The sequence below is a fragment of the Musa acuminata genome, chromosome BXJ2-8 (genome assembly GCF_036884655.1).
Source record: "Musa acuminata AAA Group cultivar baxijiao chromosome BXJ2-8, Cavendish_Baxijiao_AAA, whole genome shotgun sequence".
NCBI classification, from domain to species: domain Eukaryota; kingdom Viridiplantae; phylum Streptophyta; class Magnoliopsida; order Zingiberales; family Musaceae; genus Musa; species Musa acuminata.
Genome location: NC_088345.1, coordinates 49212665 through 49230267, shown reverse-complemented (window position 1 = coordinate 49230267; position 17603 = coordinate 49212665). Strand labels below are relative to the sequence as shown.

At 41.3% G+C, this 17603-nt stretch overlaps 3 protein-coding genes across 4 annotated transcripts; all 3 read left to right on the top strand.

The window, feature by feature from the left end:
* Nucleotides 1–3435: 3435 nt before the first annotated feature.
* On the top strand, nt 3436–7924 carry LOC135619946 (uncharacterized). The gene is made up of 4 exons (XM_065122465.1): nt 3436–3766; nt 4083–4994; nt 7079–7126; nt 7213–7924. The coding sequence occupies exons 1-4, from the start codon at nt 3572–3574 to the stop codon at nt 7651–7653; spliced, it is 1596 nt and encodes a 531-aa protein (XP_064978537.1). The 5' UTR covers nt 3436–3571; the 3' UTR covers nt 7654–7924.
* Nucleotides 7925–8832: 908 nt separating this feature from the next.
* Nucleotides 8833–11302, top strand: LOC135619945 (beta-glucuronosyltransferase GlcAT14B-like). Of its 2 annotated transcripts, none has more exons than XM_065122464.1 (5): nt 8833–9146; nt 9263–9772; nt 9853–9928; nt 10018–10133; nt 10625–11302. In XM_065122464.1, the coding sequence occupies exons 2-5, from the start codon at nt 9274–9276 to the stop codon at nt 11137–11139; spliced, it is 1206 nt and encodes a 401-aa protein (XP_064978536.1). In that variant the 5' UTR covers nt 8833–9146; nt 9263–9273; the 3' UTR covers nt 11140–11302. The 2 variants fall into 2 exon arrangements, with proteins under 2 accessions (XP_064978536.1, XP_064978535.1); XM_065122463.1 differs by having other exon boundaries at nt 8836–9146; nt 9274–9772.
* Nucleotides 11303–13067: 1765 nt separating this feature from the next.
* LOC103996170 (myosin-binding protein 7) lies at nt 13068–16711 on the top strand. Its single transcript, XM_009417027.3, has 3 exons — nt 13068–14688; nt 16265–16311; nt 16392–16711. The coding sequence occupies exons 1-3, from the start codon at nt 13426–13428 to the stop codon at nt 16492–16494; spliced, it is 1413 nt and encodes a 470-aa protein (XP_009415302.1). The 5' UTR covers nt 13068–13425; the 3' UTR covers nt 16495–16711.
* The last annotated feature ends 892 nt before the right edge of the window (nt 16712–17603 follow it).

The following is a 17603-nucleotide window of genomic DNA, read 5'->3' as shown; positions in this document are numbered from 1 at the left end:
ATGGGACCAAGTCGGTCGCTCTCGCCCTCTCGATTGCTGTTCGATCGTTTGCGCGCCACAAAATTAAATATTACTATCGCTTGAGATGTTCGAAGACGCATCTGGAACCGTCTCCCATGGACCAAACCGAATCACATCAAATCGAATTGAACCGAAGGCCAAACCCGAACCGGTTCATCGAGTCGTTGTTGCGAAGAAAACACGTGGCTCCTTTGAATCATTTGACTTCCAATTTGTGCATTTTTATCAACATTAAGGAATTGATAATCTAATTGAAGTTGAGTTAGATCGTCAAGTTTCCCAATGACACAAAAAAATAAAATCAAATCAATTCTCAGTGTGGTGTTAGGGGAATTCATCGTAAATATTCGAGTCGACCTGATGTGATTCGAGCCTAAAAATTAAGGAATCTTCAATTTGACTCTGACATAGTTCTTGAGGGCTATAAGATGGGGCCTGAGCTTTCGAAACGTTGTCTATACTATGATCGATGTACGAAGATGCTTTTTGATTTGGTCCCTTCAACATTCAAGTTAGTTTGAGGTTCTTATGGGATATCTTTTTTTTGTTGGAAAAGAGATCCCCTAGTATAACATTATGAGTTAGCTTTTGTACCTAATTACCTAATTAAGAGACGAGATAAGCCTACAATAGCTTCAACTTTTTCTTTTAGTGCTTTGCTCGTATAAGCGATAGGAAGAAATATGCTTGAACGATTGCCTGAATAATCTCTATTGAACTATTATCGATGAGGATAGACATATGAAAGATGATGAGAACCCTTTCTTCCATACCAATCTTTATATTGTGACAGATGTTGGATGGTGATTAGTCATTGTGATGTTCCGTATCAAATGACTTATTGTAACTTATTATACCGTGAAATATATATATATATATATTTGATTTTGATCGAGGATGATAATTATCTGTATTTTACTAATCACTCTAATATTCTTTCATTTATGCACTAAATTTTTTATAAGTAACGGTAATTGTAAAATTAATAATATAATTAGGAGTATCTCCAAATATAATCTTTTGCTCGTTATAAGAAAGCACTGGCTTAGTATCAAATAGATATTATTATGCTCCAAGTTTTATAAAAAATAATGGATAATCCAATTTTTCTTGGACACAATCAAATTTCACCCTCAGACGAGTCAACTCACGGGCTCAATGCTCTTTAGGTTGACTACTTTAAATCAGTCTATCCACCTTGGTTAAGTGAATTTAGGCCAACAAAGCATCTCTTTGTGTACATAGGCATCAAAGTGTACAATATGTCAATTGGTTTATATAGTTGTATTTGAAAATATATTTATAGTTTTATTGTGTAATTGGAGAAAAAGGTTTGAGTAAATATGGAATGCTTTAAGTGTTTGATAAATAATAGATAATTTTTTTTTATTTTAAATATGTGTTAATGTAAATAATGTTTGGTAAAATTGTATTTCAAAAGTTCACTAAATATTTTGTGACAAATTTATCAGTCTAATATTTTAAACATTTATGTAAAACTGAGTACGTATTTTATTTTAATAAATAAATAAATATAATTTTATAAAAAAATTATATGGCCCAAATATATAGTAAATAAAAATATAAGCACATATGATTAATTTCTAAAAATAAATACATAAAATTTTATTTTATAAAAAAATATAAATCATTATTGATTTCTCACATGATACTTTCAAATTTTAAAAATTTATGTTAGCATTCTGTAAATACTAAAATGCTAATGCTACCCTAAAGTAGTATCAGCATTTGGGGATTTTGAAATTTGAAAAAAAATTATCAAGAATTAATTTACATTTAAAATGTGCATCAAACTCTGAATAGAAATTTAAAACGTGTTCCTAAATGCATCGTATCTTCCTATGCAATACACCTTTCTTTTCGACATTCATATACGTTGAAATGTTCGGTACATCTTGACTAAACAAATCATATCTTTATGCACAATTTATATTCTTAGAATATAACTATTTGAGCATCCAATATGTTATAATTGAATAAACTATCTCCTCACAAACGAAATATACATCCATATAAGCATTTAAGTGCCTGAAATGTATTAATCGGAATATAAATTGTCTTACGACCTCGGTTAAAGCTTCATATGTGGAAATCTCTTATGTTCAACTATCATTTTTAATTAGACTTCTTACTTAGTCTTATATAATTTTAAATACCACATGATTCAGCAAAATGAGCCATGTTGGATTAATTTTGGGATAGACTAAGTTGAAATATATAAGTCGGATAAAAAATATTTAATAAATCAATTCATATATATATATATATATATATATATATATGTATGTATGTACAACTAACAAAATTATACAATTTGAGATAGCTGATTTGTTTTAATTGACTAGTAATATACTCGTTTGTTAAACTTATTTGGGTGGCTAAGAAAAATAATGATAATAATGTTATTATTATTGTTTAACTCATTCATATCTACATAATATTTGCTGACTTAGTTATGTTTCAGGATGGTCATCCATATTGCAAGAGCAATCACAAAGTACACAGGAAGTTCATCCATTTGTTGGTCAAAGAAATGATTCATGCACAGAACTTGGAAAACCACAAGAAAGAAGCTCCACAAGTACATTTACAAGATACTTTGAGCCAGAATGGAACCACAGAGATGCTTCTCCAACAAGTTGCCTGAAGAAAAAGAAAACAAGCAAAATGGGTCCGTCCAATGAAGTCCAGCCAAATTCTCCTACAACTCACAACACCACACCTACGACAGAGCAGAGCAGAGGAAGAGAAGAGAATTCATCTATCTTATCCATACACAGTATCACTGATCCTTCCAAGTGCATGCAAGATTGCCTCATTCTCTTGTTGTGCATGTGTGGATTGCCTCACCTGTGCAATATGCTGATACCCAATGAACCTGGCGACCAAACATGTACTGGCTGGCGCTCTTACGCTCGAATCCTCAAACAAGCAGAAGAGAAAAAGAGAACCCTGAAATCTTATCCATACAAAAGAGAAGGAATGCATTGTAATGTCTGCTTCATGCTCCTATTCTGCTGTGTGTGGAATGTTTCACCTGTGCTAACTTCTGGTAGCTAATCACCAAACACAATCCCTCCTCTACCCGACCAACCATTTGAGACTTCATTGGCATCATCACCACTCTTTTATCCAAAGGAAGCTACTGTTCTCCTCTCCCCCTGTCCCTCTGCAGCTGGTGGTGAAGTGTACTCTTTGTTCCGGTGTTATATGTACCCGTTTTGTAGTTTAACTTAACCTGCACCGCTGAGTAGGCCATGGAGCATGTCACTTTATCCGCCAGATGATAGCCCACGAGGATGGGTGGTTACGTGATGCCTGCGGCGCAGCTTAATATTCCTCCGCCGTGTACATTATTACCTTTAATTGATTTTAATTTTTCGACTCACGCCGTGCGAGGGAGCGAGGGAGCGACGAGCGACCGCGGGTGCGCCAAACCCTAGCTCGGCGAGGGAGAGGAGAGGGCGAAGAGTCCGAGAGGGGTTCGGGTTGGATTGCGGCGGAGGGTCGGGGATCGGGTGGCGATCGAATGGCAGAGGACGACGGGCGGAGCGAGAGCAGCAACTACACGTCGGAGGATGAGGGCACCGAGGATTACCGGCGCGGCGGGTACCACGCGGTCCGCGTCGGGGATTCCTTCAAGCAGGGCGCCTACGTCGTCCAGGCCAAGCTTGGCTGGGGTCACTTCTCCACCGTATGGCTCGCATGGGATACCGTCCACTCCGTAAGATCCCCTGAAGCCTCATGCGTTCTTTATTCTTCCCTTCGTTTCGAACCCCACGCATCCTCCACGCATCCTTCTCCCACAATAACTGAAAATGCTTACTCTAGTTTTCTTAAATCCCTAAACAACCCGAAATCATCAGTACTACCGCTCGAGGACGCTATAGGCTGCATAAAAACTTGATTTCTGGTTGAAATATGGCGGAAATTGATGACTTCTTTTTATTTGTCACCTTAGAAACAAAGGAAGATTTTTTTTTATCTCTTAAATATGGAGGAAGCGATTGCAAAACATAATCTTTCTGTCTGCATCGCAGCGGTATGTGGCGTTGAAGGTGCAGAAGAGTGCGCAGCACTATACAGAGGCTGCAATGGATGAGATAAAGATCTTGAAGCAGATTGCAGAAGGGGACCCTGATGACACCCGGTGTGTGGTAAAATTACTTGATCATTTCAAGCATTCAGGACCCAATGGGCACCATGTTTGTATGGTCTTTGAGTTCCTTGGAGATAACCTGCTCACCCTTATCAAGTACACTGACTATCGAGGGATACCGCTCTCCAAGGTCAAGGAGATCTGCCGTTGTGTCCTCATTGGACTTGACTATCTCCACCGAGATCTTTCTATCATCCACACTGATCTCAAGCCAGAAAATATCCTCCTCATGTCTAGCATTGACCCGGCCAAAAATCCATGTCTCTCTGGTTTGCCTCTCATCCTCCCCACCATCAAGTCCCAAGAGTTGGCACCCATGTCTCCAGCTCGGTCCAATGGGGATCTCACACGAAACCAGAAGAAAAAGATCCGGAGGAAGGCAAAACGTGCAGCAGCTGCTGCATCTGGAACTGCAGAAGCCACCACCGGGGATCCTGATGACTTAGAGGATAAGGGGGATTCTAGAGGGGTCAATGATGGGCGTGGTGGTGGTGGTGAAACACAAAATGGAGCAGCACAGGGCCATAAAAGAGGGAGCAAGGCGACAAGGAAGCGACTAGCAATGGAGGCGGACCTTAGGTGCAAGATTGTAGACTTTGGAAATGCATGTTGGACATATAAGCAGTTCACAAGTGATATCCAGACAAGGCAGTACCGGTGTCCGGAGGTGATTATTGGGTCTAAATATTCTACGTCTGCCGATATGTGGTCATTTGCCTGTATTTGCTTTGAGCTTGCCACAGGAGATGTGCTATTTGATCCGCATAGTGGTGATAATTTTGATCGTGATGAGGTAAGCACCATGGAACTGTTACTTTGAAGGCTTGTGATTCTTATAGGCTATCTGTTGTACTAAACTAGATGCCTTTGCATATATGCCTTGAATGACAAATTTGCTACTGTTATTGGTACTTGTGCAAAAATTGTGAGTGTCTGATCATAATCTGAGCCATTACCAAAGAAGAATATTGACTAGTTATTTGTTACATGTGCATGATCCAGGTCATTCTGTCCAGACCAAATAAGAGCTCCAAATATTAGATTAATATCCTTTTTTTTTCCATTTTCTGATGAATCCCTTTGAATGTGAAGTTGCAAACAAATGTTCTTGACAATTTTCTTTTGATGTTATTTTGCATAAAAAAACATCTTGTAGGTCAAACTTTCATCTTCTTTTCCCTTTATTGATTTCTTTTATGATTGGTCCCAAATTAGCATTATGTGAAACCATTGTCTTGTTTATTGTTCGTTCTTGGTGATATCCATGAGTGAATTCTATTCGTCTTAAAGTACTTGGAGATAGCTTAGGTTGTGATAACCGTTCCTAAAGTTCCCAACAGCTAACATCCATCCTTCCTAAATCTTGTTTGTGCATTAGGTTGTGTTGTATACACTTAGTCAAGAGAGAATGATAAACGTTAGATTGTGAAGTCGATGATTTTCTTAGTACTCATCGTCCTTATCCAACCCCTTCCTCACTAAAAGAGGAGTAACCTACTGACCAAATTGCCTCTTTGGTGTTTCTTTCAGAGGCTTCCTCAATTAATCTAGATGTTTCATATTTTCCAATTAGCATACAATCAATTGTTCACATGAGCTGATCATATTGTTTTATAATATGAACTAGAATAAGATGAGGCATCCTTCTCTTGCTAACTGACCCGGAGCAATTTTTACTGGAATGAGAACTTGTTAATTATGGATATTTGTTGGATCACCTGTTCCAGATAATTTGAAGAATATTAGTTTTAGTTCCTTGGGAAAAATATAAAACAGACCACCACTATTGGCCCGGATAGCATTTAAATTTTAAAACAAAAAAGTTAATATACAGTCTCTAAGAGAACACAATCACCCTAAGAAAACATGATATCTTGAACAACCATGACTTCCTTTTTAATTTCTTCTGCTTTGCTTATGCGGTTATCTCTTTTAAGATTGATTTGAAGACTTTATTTTCTATGGAAGCTACAATATTCTTTACCATCAAATTATGTTTGCATCATTGCATAATCGTTTTTTTATTAGGGCTAGGACCATCATTATCTTGCATTATTGTGTTTGCTGCACCTAGATGTTTTGCATGGAAGATCATTCTTCTGGTTGTGATAGGAGTCTTGACTGCATATTATGGCTATCTTATTGGTCCCTCTAAGAACATTGAAGATCAATTGTGGTTGTTATCTGGTTCATTGTTTTGAATGATGATAGGTAGGAAATTTAACCGACAAATAAGGGTAAAGTTACAGCTGCTTGGACAATTTGGCATTGTGGATCATCTTATAATATGTTACTCTTTTCCACTTGAATGCATCCAAACTTAGCATATATAATTTGGTCCTAAAAATTGACTGCTATGATGGGGTATGGATTTAGAATGTGGATTGGATGAAAACTGATATGACTATGTGGAGGTCAGAAAAACATTAAATATCAGTAAATGAAGTGGTTTCTTTGGAGTCACCAGTGTTTCTTGGCTGTCCCTTGTTCTCATGATGAAGGAGCTACTTTGGAGAGGGTTGGAAATAGCGGAAAATCAGGAAACGAAATAGTATCTGGCTTACAAACCAGGGTGGGGTTATCATACTTCTCAAAGGTTTTTCACTAAGTGGGTATGTGTAAGCTTGCAGCCTTGAGCTATTTGTCGGTTGAGTAGATTGGTACCTGATCTTTTTTGTGCCTGGCAGACTAATTATCATCATTCCATCTCTTTCTTGCTTCAAACTACATTGGTAGAATAAAAAGGGCAGCCTAGCGGATGAGGCCCATGCCAGTATAGGATATTGAGAAGAATAGTTTGCTAATGGAAATTGACCTTAATAGAAACAAGTTTCTAACTATTGCATTAACATAGTTATTATCATCTTGATGTTGCAGGACCACTTGGCGTTGATGATGGAGCTTCTTGGGATGATGCCCCGCAAGGTAAGCCATTTGTACCCTTTTGAAAGGCCATGTCTTGAAACATCTGATTGATTAACTATCTTCACAGAAATAACTTCCTTTTTCAGATTGCCTTGGGTGGTCGATACTCTCGTGAAATTTTCAACAGGCATGGTGATTTGAGGCACATCCGCCGCTTGAAGTTTTGGTCCCTCAACAAAGTGCTCATGGAGAAGTATGAATTCAGCGAGCAAGATGCCAATGACATGGCTGATTTTCTTATTCCCATACTAGATTTTGTTCCTGAGAAACGTCCCACAGCTGCCCAATTGCTTCAACACCCATGGATTGATGCAGGGCCTCGAATACGTGAACCAAGTTTGCCTCAATCAAATCAAACCCAATCGTCGATGGATGGTGCTTCAGAGAAGCAAAGAAAGGAGAAAGATGAAAGGGAAGCAATGGCGGTAGGACTGGGGAATATTGCAATTGATGAATCTTCAAAATCAGTAAAAGACCCTCGACCTAATAGTAAACCAACCAATGCAAATGTTATGGCTTCAAGGTAGTGAGCCTGAGCCATTTTTCAGACTTGAGCAAGGTCAGGATTTTGACGCATCCATGTATTTGATAACAATATTGTTACCCCTCCCAGTGTGAGGTGTGTTTCAGATGAGTGCAAAATGGACAGCTCAAGGTGTTATATTTGATGGCCATGGTTGGGAAAGTTGCTTAAGAGGATATATCGCATCTCGTATTTTATTTTTCATATTGTCTCGAACATTTTTTCCCTGTAAGAATCAACTGTTGAATTTTATTTAGAAATGTATTTGTTGGACATGTTTTTGTCTCTTTAGGACTTTGAACTTTGGGTTCTGAGTGATGGCTGGGTTGTTCGATGGAATTATCCTTCCTAACATGTTGAAGGATATTCAATGAGCCAACTTCGATATACTGTATATCTTTTATAGACCTATTAAAGGAAAAGCTACAGAAGGTAACTGCCAAAATAGATTTTTTTGGTTGGAAAAAGTAGCCAAAAAGATTCTGTCCTCTTTCAAAAGGTTTTAGTGGCTCAGGTCAGTAATACTAGTCTTGTTGTCTAATATCTTCTGCTATGTACCTGTGACAGATTACTCATAGAACTTTTGGAGCTTCAGAGTTTTGTGCAAAGAAACAGATCGACCTTACCCTGCACTCTTCTGGTTATAAAAGAAAAAACAAAAGAAAATAGAAATAAAACATCCCTTTTAGATACCAAAACAGGAATCTCTGTACTCAAAGAATTCCAAACTACAAAACTCAACCATGTATGACATTGATGATTGATTGCAATAAATACATATCAAATTTTGGAAATTGGAATTATAGTTGCCGAGCTAGATCGACTGTTCCCGTCTCCTTTTTCTCTAAACTTAATTCTTTGCTTCAGAATCTAAACACACTGCTTGTTTTGTTGGTCTTTGCCAGCTATGGCAGCTCTTCACAACCATTTGATTGTGCCAACACCTTCTTTTGGTAGGCCATGACACTTTGGCTGGTTAACTGCACCTTTCGATTGCTGGTGAGACCTACACATCCTCCCACTGAAAGCCACCGATGCCACCCACAAGCATCCAAGCCATGCCATTCGATACGGCGGAGGCTGCCGGTATGGCTGCCATGGAGAGTTCTTAATGAGCTCATCTACCACCCGGGAGTGTGTCGAGTGTTACTGAGGCCAATTTGGTCATTAGAAGAGGCCTGCAAAAATGTCTTTTATCCTTTTCCAAAGGCATGTGGACTTGTGACCCTGCGGTGCGGAGGAGCCCTCACCCCCAAGGAAGGAACTAGATCTGATCTTTCCACCCCCTCTGCTTTTTTGCTCTCTGCATCATGGAAGAGTGCAATCATCAATCAAAGCATAACTACCAACATCGACAACTACCTTTGTCCTACCACCATCCCCTCTAATCGCCCCTTCTCTTGCTTCGGGAAAGCTGGTTCTGTACTCCATACCTATTAGCTTCACACTGTTCTGTACCCTTCCCATGATTTCCTCTCCTTCCAGGATAATCCACAGGTAGGTACTTTTATGGATTTTGATGAATTCAGTCTTCTTCATGTCGTGATTCCTCTCTCTCTCTCTCTCTCTCTCCACTCTGTGACTCTCTGTCTTCGTCTCACTACATGTTTTAGCTGCACTGCAGATGATCTCGGATATGGGCATCAAAGCGTTCATGATCTCCTTCATCACCACCTCATTCCTCCTCTCTCTCCTTCTTCTCCCAGCGTTCCTCGGCAAATCCATCTCTCCCTTCCACCTATCCGACCACCTGCGGCGGCCTCCCCAGCCGAAACCGTATCCCGTCACCTTCGCCTACCTCATCTCCGCCTCTACCGGCGACGTCGACCGGCTAAAGCGCCTCCTCACAGCGATCTACCACCCCGGCAACTGCTACCTTCTCCACCTCGACCTCGAGGCCTCGCCATCAGAGCACGCCCGGCTGTCCGACTTCGTCTCCAAGCACAAGACCTTCGCGCGATTCCGCAATGTCTGGCTCGTCGGCAAGTCGAACTTGGTCACCTACAGAGGACCCACGATGCTGTCCACCACCCTCCACGCCATGGCCGTCCTGCTCAGGATCCGCCAGTGGGATTGGTTCATCAATCTCAGTGCCTCCGACTACCCATTGATCACGCAAGATGGTAAGTTTCAGGAAGGTATCAGACAAGATTTCCGCAGTCGGTGTCTTCTGCAATGATGCTGTAACTAACCATTGCTACAGATCTAATCGTGGCCTTCTCTACCTTGCCTAGAGATCTCAACTTCGTACAGTACACCAGCCACTTGGGTTGGAAGATGTAAGATGTCGACTTCATCTTTCCCGTGTATGATTGAAGCAATGATGCATGTAATTATCATTCTCTCTCTCTTTCTTTTCTTCCTGTAGAAAGAAGAGGGCGAAGCCTATAATCATAGACCCTGCGCTTTACAGCCGCAACAAGTCAGAGATGATCTGGTCTGCGAACCAGAGGGGCCTTCCCACTGCTTTCAAGCTTTACACAGGTTCTTCTCCAAACAAAACTCCATCTTTTCACATTAGCTGACACGATCATGCGCAGCCAGTGTTTGCCAACATTACATTCAAGATCGATGTACTAAATCTACATAGAAGAATCGGTCGACTACACCTTCCAATATGTCTGGAATATTTTACTTGTGTGTTTGCAGTCATGTCTGCTGCTGATGTCTACCAAACCAAAAAGTCAACGTCTAAATTATGTTAACTTTACGATTAATTATACTATTGAGATTAAAAATAGCTACTCGTTTGATATATCAACAGCAGTTCAACTTTGAAGACACCACGTTAAAGCCATCAAAGGCATTTGTATTAGCACAACTCCACGTTAGTCCATGATCTTTGACAAAGTCCAAGAATAGGATAAATGATTCTTGAAAATGTAACGCTAGATAAGGATCAGTGTTCTCTTTGCACCAGTGTTTGTCTTGATGGATGAAGAGACTAACTTACATCGGCACCCTTGTTTTCTCAGGCTCAGCTTGGACTATACTCTCCAGATCTTTTGCAGAGTACTGTATTCTTGGCTGGGACAACCTGCCAAGAACCCTCCTCCTCTACTACACCAACTTCATCTCCTCACCGGAGGGCTATTTCCAGACCGTGATATGCAACTCCAAGGATCACCAGAACACCACGGTGAACCATGATCTCCACTACATCACGTGGGACAATCCACCCAAGCAACATCCCTTGACTCTAGGACTCAAGGACTACAGAAGAATGATCCTGAGCAGTGTCCCCTTTGCGAGGAAGTTCAAGAAGAACGATCCGGTCCTCGACAAGATCGATCGAGAGCTACTCCGACGCCGGAACGGGCAGTTTGCTCATGGCGGCTGGTGCTGGAATGGCAAGAGAGGTGGTTCCTCGGGAGGCAATGCGAGAGGAAACTTGGGTGTTCTCAGGCCAGGGGCAGGCTCAAGGAGACTAAGAGCTCTGCTAACAAAGATGCTCTCCCCAAGAAACTTCAGGAGAAGGCAGTGCAGGTGAGCTGCTCAGATGAAATCTACATTTTTTTTGAGGTTGAGGAGATTTTGAGAGGAATAAAGTTGAAAGGTTCCCATGGGATGGAATAGCATCATCAACAATGTAATTCTTACGACTTACTTGGATGTACAGAGTGTCCAAGTTAACACAAAAATTGGTTTGCACAGTATGGTAGCAACATGTCAATTCTAATTCTGAAGCTCTCATTGATCTTAGAAGAACCCGAAGCATGTAACTCTTAGACACATGTAACATAACGAAACAAAAGGACGTTCGCAGTCGACGAATCAAAATAAAGACTCGGAATCGACCATTTAGATCCGAATTAATATCTACATCTCGGTTTCGTGGTTACCGATTTGCGTTTGGTGGCTTCACGACGAGCATCGGGCATTTCTCGTGACGACCACAGCGGGGATGTTACGAACCCGTGACTAAGTTTACTAGCATTTGTTTATCCTCCTATAATGATATATAATGATATAATGATATTTACGAAAAGCTACAATGTGCTCTATCGGTTCGATGTTGTCATCGAAGGCCTCCAAGGATGGGAGACGATAGTTCGCTGGAATATATTTCTCCTAAATTTTATGTGTAAATAATAACCAACCCGACATGGGGTCGACCAACGTGTCCCCTTTTGATTATTGGAACTCTAGTTGCATCTCCTCCAAACATCGATTCATTTGTAGGGTAGAGTGGACTTATAGGAAATCTTCCGTTGAATTTAATGACTAGGTCTTAGATTCATGTAGGGTAGAGTAGTGGTACAGTTTGTTAAATTTCAAGGTTAGGAACTAAAGTGGCCCCTTGGCCAACAGTTCAGCAAGTCTTTAACGCTCTTGGGATGTTAGAGTCACGTTGGGTTGGGGAACCTTGATGGGTGCCGGTGCCGGTGCCAATAGCAGTTGAGTCGGAGATCGTTGTTGAGTTATTGGCATTTATTATTGGGCTAGTTAGGGCAATAGTAGAGTGATGACCCGTATAATGATTGTTAGCGTTTGCACTTGTTGAGTGAGATTTAGGATCACCTTGACAAGAATGAGCGATGACTTGGGGTCATCCCTATGCATGAGAGATCCAGGTCGTTGAATAAACGCTCGTATCACACCGACATCTACATTGAGATGGATACATCCATATACGAAAAAGGGTGTTTGTTGTCCCCCTTAGATGAAAGTATTGTGGGTTAGGGGTAAAACCTCTTCGCTCGAGTGTTTATTACAAGGGTCGACAGACGATTGTTCCTACGACATCGGGCCCTACTTCGAGAGTCAAAAATATTACGGGAAGAAGTCATTGACGTCCTAGTCAACCTGACTTGGTCCGGACTCATGTGCGTAAGATTATCTAAGGTGCTTCTGATGTGAAAATGCTAAGCTCTCGATATGCCACATACACGAAGATCAAGGTCATGAGAAGTTTTTTGATCCGATCCCTTTGATGTTCTAAGTTAGTAATCTGAGGTAGGTGAGTGTAGACGTGAGTGGTCGAAAAGTGATCCCCTCATTTTATTATGTTGAAATTTTCTTTTATATATGGTTATAAAATATTAACTTTTTATGCAATATTTATAAACAGAGTGACAAGGAAAGGACATTCTATCGGAGTAGCTTTTATCTTTTTCTCCCACCTGGACATTAGACATTTGTAGTGGTCAGACGTCGATCATGATCTGTCGACGATGCTTTTTTTTTTATCACTTTTAGTTTTTTAAGAATAAATTAAAGGGTAAATGTAATATAAATGAGAGGTGAAGATCGAGGCCACGTGTCAGCTTTCTTAATCGGATTTGGTAGTTGCTTAATTAGATCATTAATTCGAGCAAATCCGCGGGGATTTTGACCGGGCATTCCATTACAGAAGGGAGAGAACGGACGCTTAAATTTAGCCCACCTTTCCGTTACGCACACAGTCAGACACGCGTTCGCGCGCCAAATAAAGTATCCATTTCCTCTCCTTCGGCCAACGGGTCCCGCGGTTTCGTTCCTCCATTGTGCCGAGGTGCGGAATGGGTGCGGAGGGCATTGGTAAATGTAAGTGCTGAACGACCCCCACCGTTCACCGGTCCCCGCTCCCCGCTCCCCGCTCCCCGCTCCCGACCCTTTCCTCTCCACCCTCCTCTTCTCGCCTTGCGCGCCCAATTCAATCCCAAACCCTAGCGCTTCGACTCCGCTTCCCTTGTTGGCAGTGTTCCTCTTCCTCCCCCCTCATCTCCTCGATTGCGACCGCTGGCGTCGGAGGAGGTGGAGAAGGAGGAGGATTTTGGTATGCCGCCGTGAGGCCATGGGGAGGCGTGGCAGATTTGGATTGTATGCTCGTTCCGGTGTCATCTCGGAATCCATGGTTCGTGAGGAACCCGTGGCAACGCCTGGGGCGGCGGTCATGTTTGGCACGTGCGCCTCCTCCTGGTATCGTAACCTGAAGCGGAAGCTGGACGAGACGGACTTCGAAGCCCGCTCCCCATCCTCTGTCGCTGGCTTCGCCCGGGTGGACATCGGGAACGAGGCGGCGGCCCTCCGCGAGGCCCTCGTCAGTCACCAGCAGTCGGTCCAGAAGCTCCTCACGGAGCTGGAGGAGGAGCGGAGCGCCGCGGCGTCCGCCGCCACGGAGGCTATGTCGATGATCCTCCGTCTCCAGCGCGAGAAGGCCGAGGCCCAGATGGAGGCCCGTCAGTTCAAGCGCCTAGCCGAGGAGAAGATGGCGCACGACCAGCAGGAGATCGCCGCCCTCGAGGACCTCCTCTTCAAGAAAGACCAGGCCGTGCAAGCCGTCACCTGTGAGGTCCAGGCGTATCGCCATCGTCTCCTCAGCTACGGCATCGGCATGGAAGACGGTGATGCACCTCCCTCCGAACCACAGACCCCTGATACGGCCACCTCCGCCTTCGCTGTGCCCCAGTTCGACCCCTTCCCTCGCGACTACCCCCCATTGAGGTGCACTAGTGATACCGCCGTCGACCTCGATAAGTATCCCTCCGAGGAGACCCCTCGTGAGCGCTTCCAGACGCTCGAGCAGCGCATCTTCCAGCTCGAGCGGTTGCCAAGCAGCAGGCTTTGCAATGTCATGGATAAGAGCGTCGTGGTCGGGCAGTCGCCGCGCTGGAGGCGCAGGAATCTCAGGAGTTTCTCCTTCTGTAGCTATGGTTCAAGCCTGGAATTCAATAAGGGGGAGGAGTTCCCGTCAGCGATGGACGGCGCGTCGGACTGTGGTGGGCGAGATGATATGAGCGACAGAGTGTATACGGTGGATGCGGTGCATGGGGCTAGCGAGGATTACGTGAGCACGCCGAGGGAGCTTCAGAGCAGGAGGAATGTTGTGGGCGGGGTGCAGGAAGCAGAGATGAGGAAGCTTTGTATGAGGTTGCAGGCGCTCGAGGCGGACAGGGAGTCCATGCGGCAGACATTGATTTCCATGGGCACGGACAAGGCTCAGATGGTGTTGTTGAAAGAGATTGCTCAACAGATGTGTAAGGAAGCATCGACAGAGAAGAAGATAGTCAAGACATCACCTTCCAACAAGAGAATTTCTATCATGTCAATGATCAAGGTAATAACTTATTCATCTTCTCTGTCTTCATGAGCATTTTCACCTGAATAAGTTCAAGTCAAAAATGGGGTATATATGCAACATGATAAATGATGTATATTGCTTGAAAAGTTCTTGTATGTGAAATCTTGCATCTCATCATGCATATTTTGACACATTATTATAGGTTTGGCTGTGCAGAATGAATTAGCTTTAAAAATGCTTCTTTTGGTTGTCAACCTTATCTTGATTCTTTCAGGTAATTTCTCAATTAGTAGGAAAAGAAAAAATATTTATGCATTAGAAGGATTGTATAAAATCAGAACAAAGTACGTTTATGAAATGAAATTCCATGTTATATCACTAATCTAAGGATTTGTCAGTTGTCAGTTACCTGAGAAAGAAGTGAGAATGTTACATTATATCGGAACAGGAGATAGAGATTTTTCATATAATAGAGAAAACAGAAATGATAGAATCTGTGTCTAAATACAACATCTAATTGTTATAGGGAGGCTTTCTTAATTATAGATACATTCAGTACATTCTACTCCTGTGAATTTCAAATTAGCTTCTATATATTAAGAATCAGAACATATCTGAGCTTACTCTTAGAATGTTGTGAATGATAAAGAGTCATAAGAGTCAACAGAGTTGCCTAATGGTTGTAATGGCTTGAAATGCTCACACGCTAGTAGTAGCATTGTAGTTTTCCCTAGTTGATAGTCATGAGTACTCACCTGATAGAATTGTGTGATTTTTTCACTGAGGTTTTTGCATATATTAGAATTGTTTTATCACATAGATGAGAACATCCCTAAATGAACTTTTAATGGTATGGTAAAATTTGAGACATGAAGACATGACTCATGCATTTCTTGGACAAGAACTATCTTTTCATAACCGGAACAGTTTCTATCACTACTGTAATTGGTGTTGGTGGTGGTGCAATTCGTGTCAGACTTTTATCTTGATGGTAATTGGCTTCCACAAAATGATCTGGGCTATTCTGCAGATTTGTGGGATTTTTTGGACTGTATGATGGAGTCATGCAAGGCCATGAATCTGGTGTGAGAGTCCTGTGCTGTAGTCTTGGGCCTGAGTTTGAATTATGGTTTCTAGTTGCATGATTGCTTGCTGATCATATTTTTGCATATTAACCTCTTTCATGATGCATATCTGAAAGCTTATTTTGGTGAACAAGCACGATCAGGTTTAACATTTTTGGTGCTGCGCCATGAATTAGAAGATGAAGTACCAATAATGTCGCTATGGTTGTTCTCAATATCGACAACTATCTACATAGTTGTCCTATAAGAGCAAGTATCAAGTTTACATTCTGAACAGTGCTCCCTCCTCTCACTGTTCTTTTGCAATGGGCATGCTATTGGACAATCTACTAAGATTATGTCATTCTTTTGTGTATATACTTCTATGAGCCAAGTCTCCTGTAGTTGAACATATTGTGTTTATGAGTGGATCATCATATTTTAAATGTTTACTTATTCCAATTCGCATAATTCTTAACATGAACTCATTGGTAATTCTCTTTGATGTTTCTTTTGGTGTGCGCTTTCTAAATTATGTTTTTCTGCAGGGTGTCATCTCACTTGTTTTCTGGAGAAGAAGATCATCACGAGTGAGGTAAGTTTCTACATTTATATTGGAGTAGTTCCTTTTGGTTGAAGTAAACATGATTAAGGGTTTGCTTATGACCCCACCAGGTATACGTTTGGGCTATCGGCCAGCAATGTTGGACTCCTGCTACTTTTGGACAAGTCTCCTCGTACAAGGCATCGGAGGTTCCTCACCAGAACTCATGGTTGATATCAGTTTCCCAGAAGCAGCATGAACCAAATGTGTACATCCTTTATGGATCTGGATCTCAGCTCTCTTTATGTATTCTTTCATATAATTCTTTGAAATCACATTGTATCATCTGATTCTTTTTTCTTTTTTTTCTTTTTCCAAATGTTGCTCTTATATTGAGACTATATTGCATTGTTAGGTGACATAATTTGACATTTGATGACCATTCATCTTACTGTATGTACTCTCGTGTGCATTATGCATATAACCTATTTCCTTGAGCTTATTTAAATATGCCCGCTTTATGTGCATGCAAAATCTTTCTTTATATATGTATGTTTGTATGTATACAATTTTTCTTTTTAGGTTTTTCTCTGAAGATGCTCCTTTTTCGATTTCACTAAATGATGCCTTTATTTTGTGTAATACTTGTAATGTCTCCTCTCTTGTCCTCATTCGTCATTGTCGGCCCTTATCCATTGTTATTATTATGTCCTCATTTGTCATCTTCATTCTTACCCTTATTCTCATTCATTGCTGTCGATACATCATTAACGTTTGGTCATGAAGCCCTAGCCCTACTTGATATCTCTAGCCCTAGCCCTACTTGATATCTCCAACCCTAGGATCTTATTATAGTCAATGTCTGTTAGTAGTTTTACTATCAATCTCCTATGGTTGCCAACACATATTCCATTCTCTATCACTAACAAGATGATGCTATTATCCTCCCTCCATCACCATCAATAGTGGAGATGAGGGATGAGAGCCTTAGCGATGACGACGAGAGACAAACAATGATGAGGGACATTTTAAGTATTACAGAAAATATGGACACCATATGAAAAAAAATTGAAAAACAGGTACTTAAAAGAGAAACACAAAAAAGAGAGGTTTTTCAAAAAAAAATATATATATATATATATATATATATATATATATATATATATATATATATTCACCCACATATCTCTCCCGTTCTAATAGGCCTTCATGTACAATTCATAAGGATCAGTTATTGCCACTAGAAACCTACATGCTGTGATGTTTTCCCTAAAATCAATATCATTCAAGTTAAAAATGCTTATAAAGTGGACACTTGACCGTATGCAGCAAACAGGCAAGAG

Excerpts from the sequence above, each read along its gene's own strand:
- LOC135619945 (XM_065122464.1), top strand. The coding sequence starts at position 9,274 with ATGATCTCGGATATGGGCATCAAAGCGTTCATGATCTCCTTCATCACC. Across the intron at positions 9,773-9,852 it reads CCCATTGATCACGCAAGATG|ATCTAATCGTGGCCTTCTCT; the intron begins GTAAGTTTCAGG and ends CCATTGCTACAG. Across the intron at positions 9,929-10,017 it reads AGCCACTTGGGTTGGAAGAT|AAAGAAGAGGGCGAAGCCTA; the intron begins GTAAGATGTCGA and ends TTCTTCCTGTAG.
- LOC103996170 (XM_009417027.3), top strand. The coding sequence starts at position 13,426 with ATGGGGAGGCGTGGCAGATTTGGATTGTATGCTCGTTCCGGTGTCATC. Across the intron at positions 14,689-16,264 it reads CTATCATGTCAATGATCAAG|GGTGTCATCTCACTTGTTTT; the intron begins GTAATAACTTAT and ends GTTTTTCTGCAG. Across the intron at positions 16,312-16,391 it reads AGAAGATCATCACGAGTGAG|GTATACGTTTGGGCTATCGG; the intron begins GTAAGTTTCTAC and ends TGACCCCACCAG.
- LOC135619946 (XM_065122465.1), top strand. The coding sequence starts at position 3,572 with ATGGCAGAGGACGACGGGCGGAGCGAGAGCAGCAACTACACGTCGGAG. Across the intron at positions 3,767-4,082 it reads CATGGGATACCGTCCACTCC|CGGTATGTGGCGTTGAAGGT; the intron begins GTAAGATCCCCT and ends TCTGCATCGCAG. Across the intron at positions 7,127-7,212 it reads TTGGGATGATGCCCCGCAAG|ATTGCCTTGGGTGGTCGATA; the intron begins GTAAGCCATTTG and ends TTCCTTTTTCAG.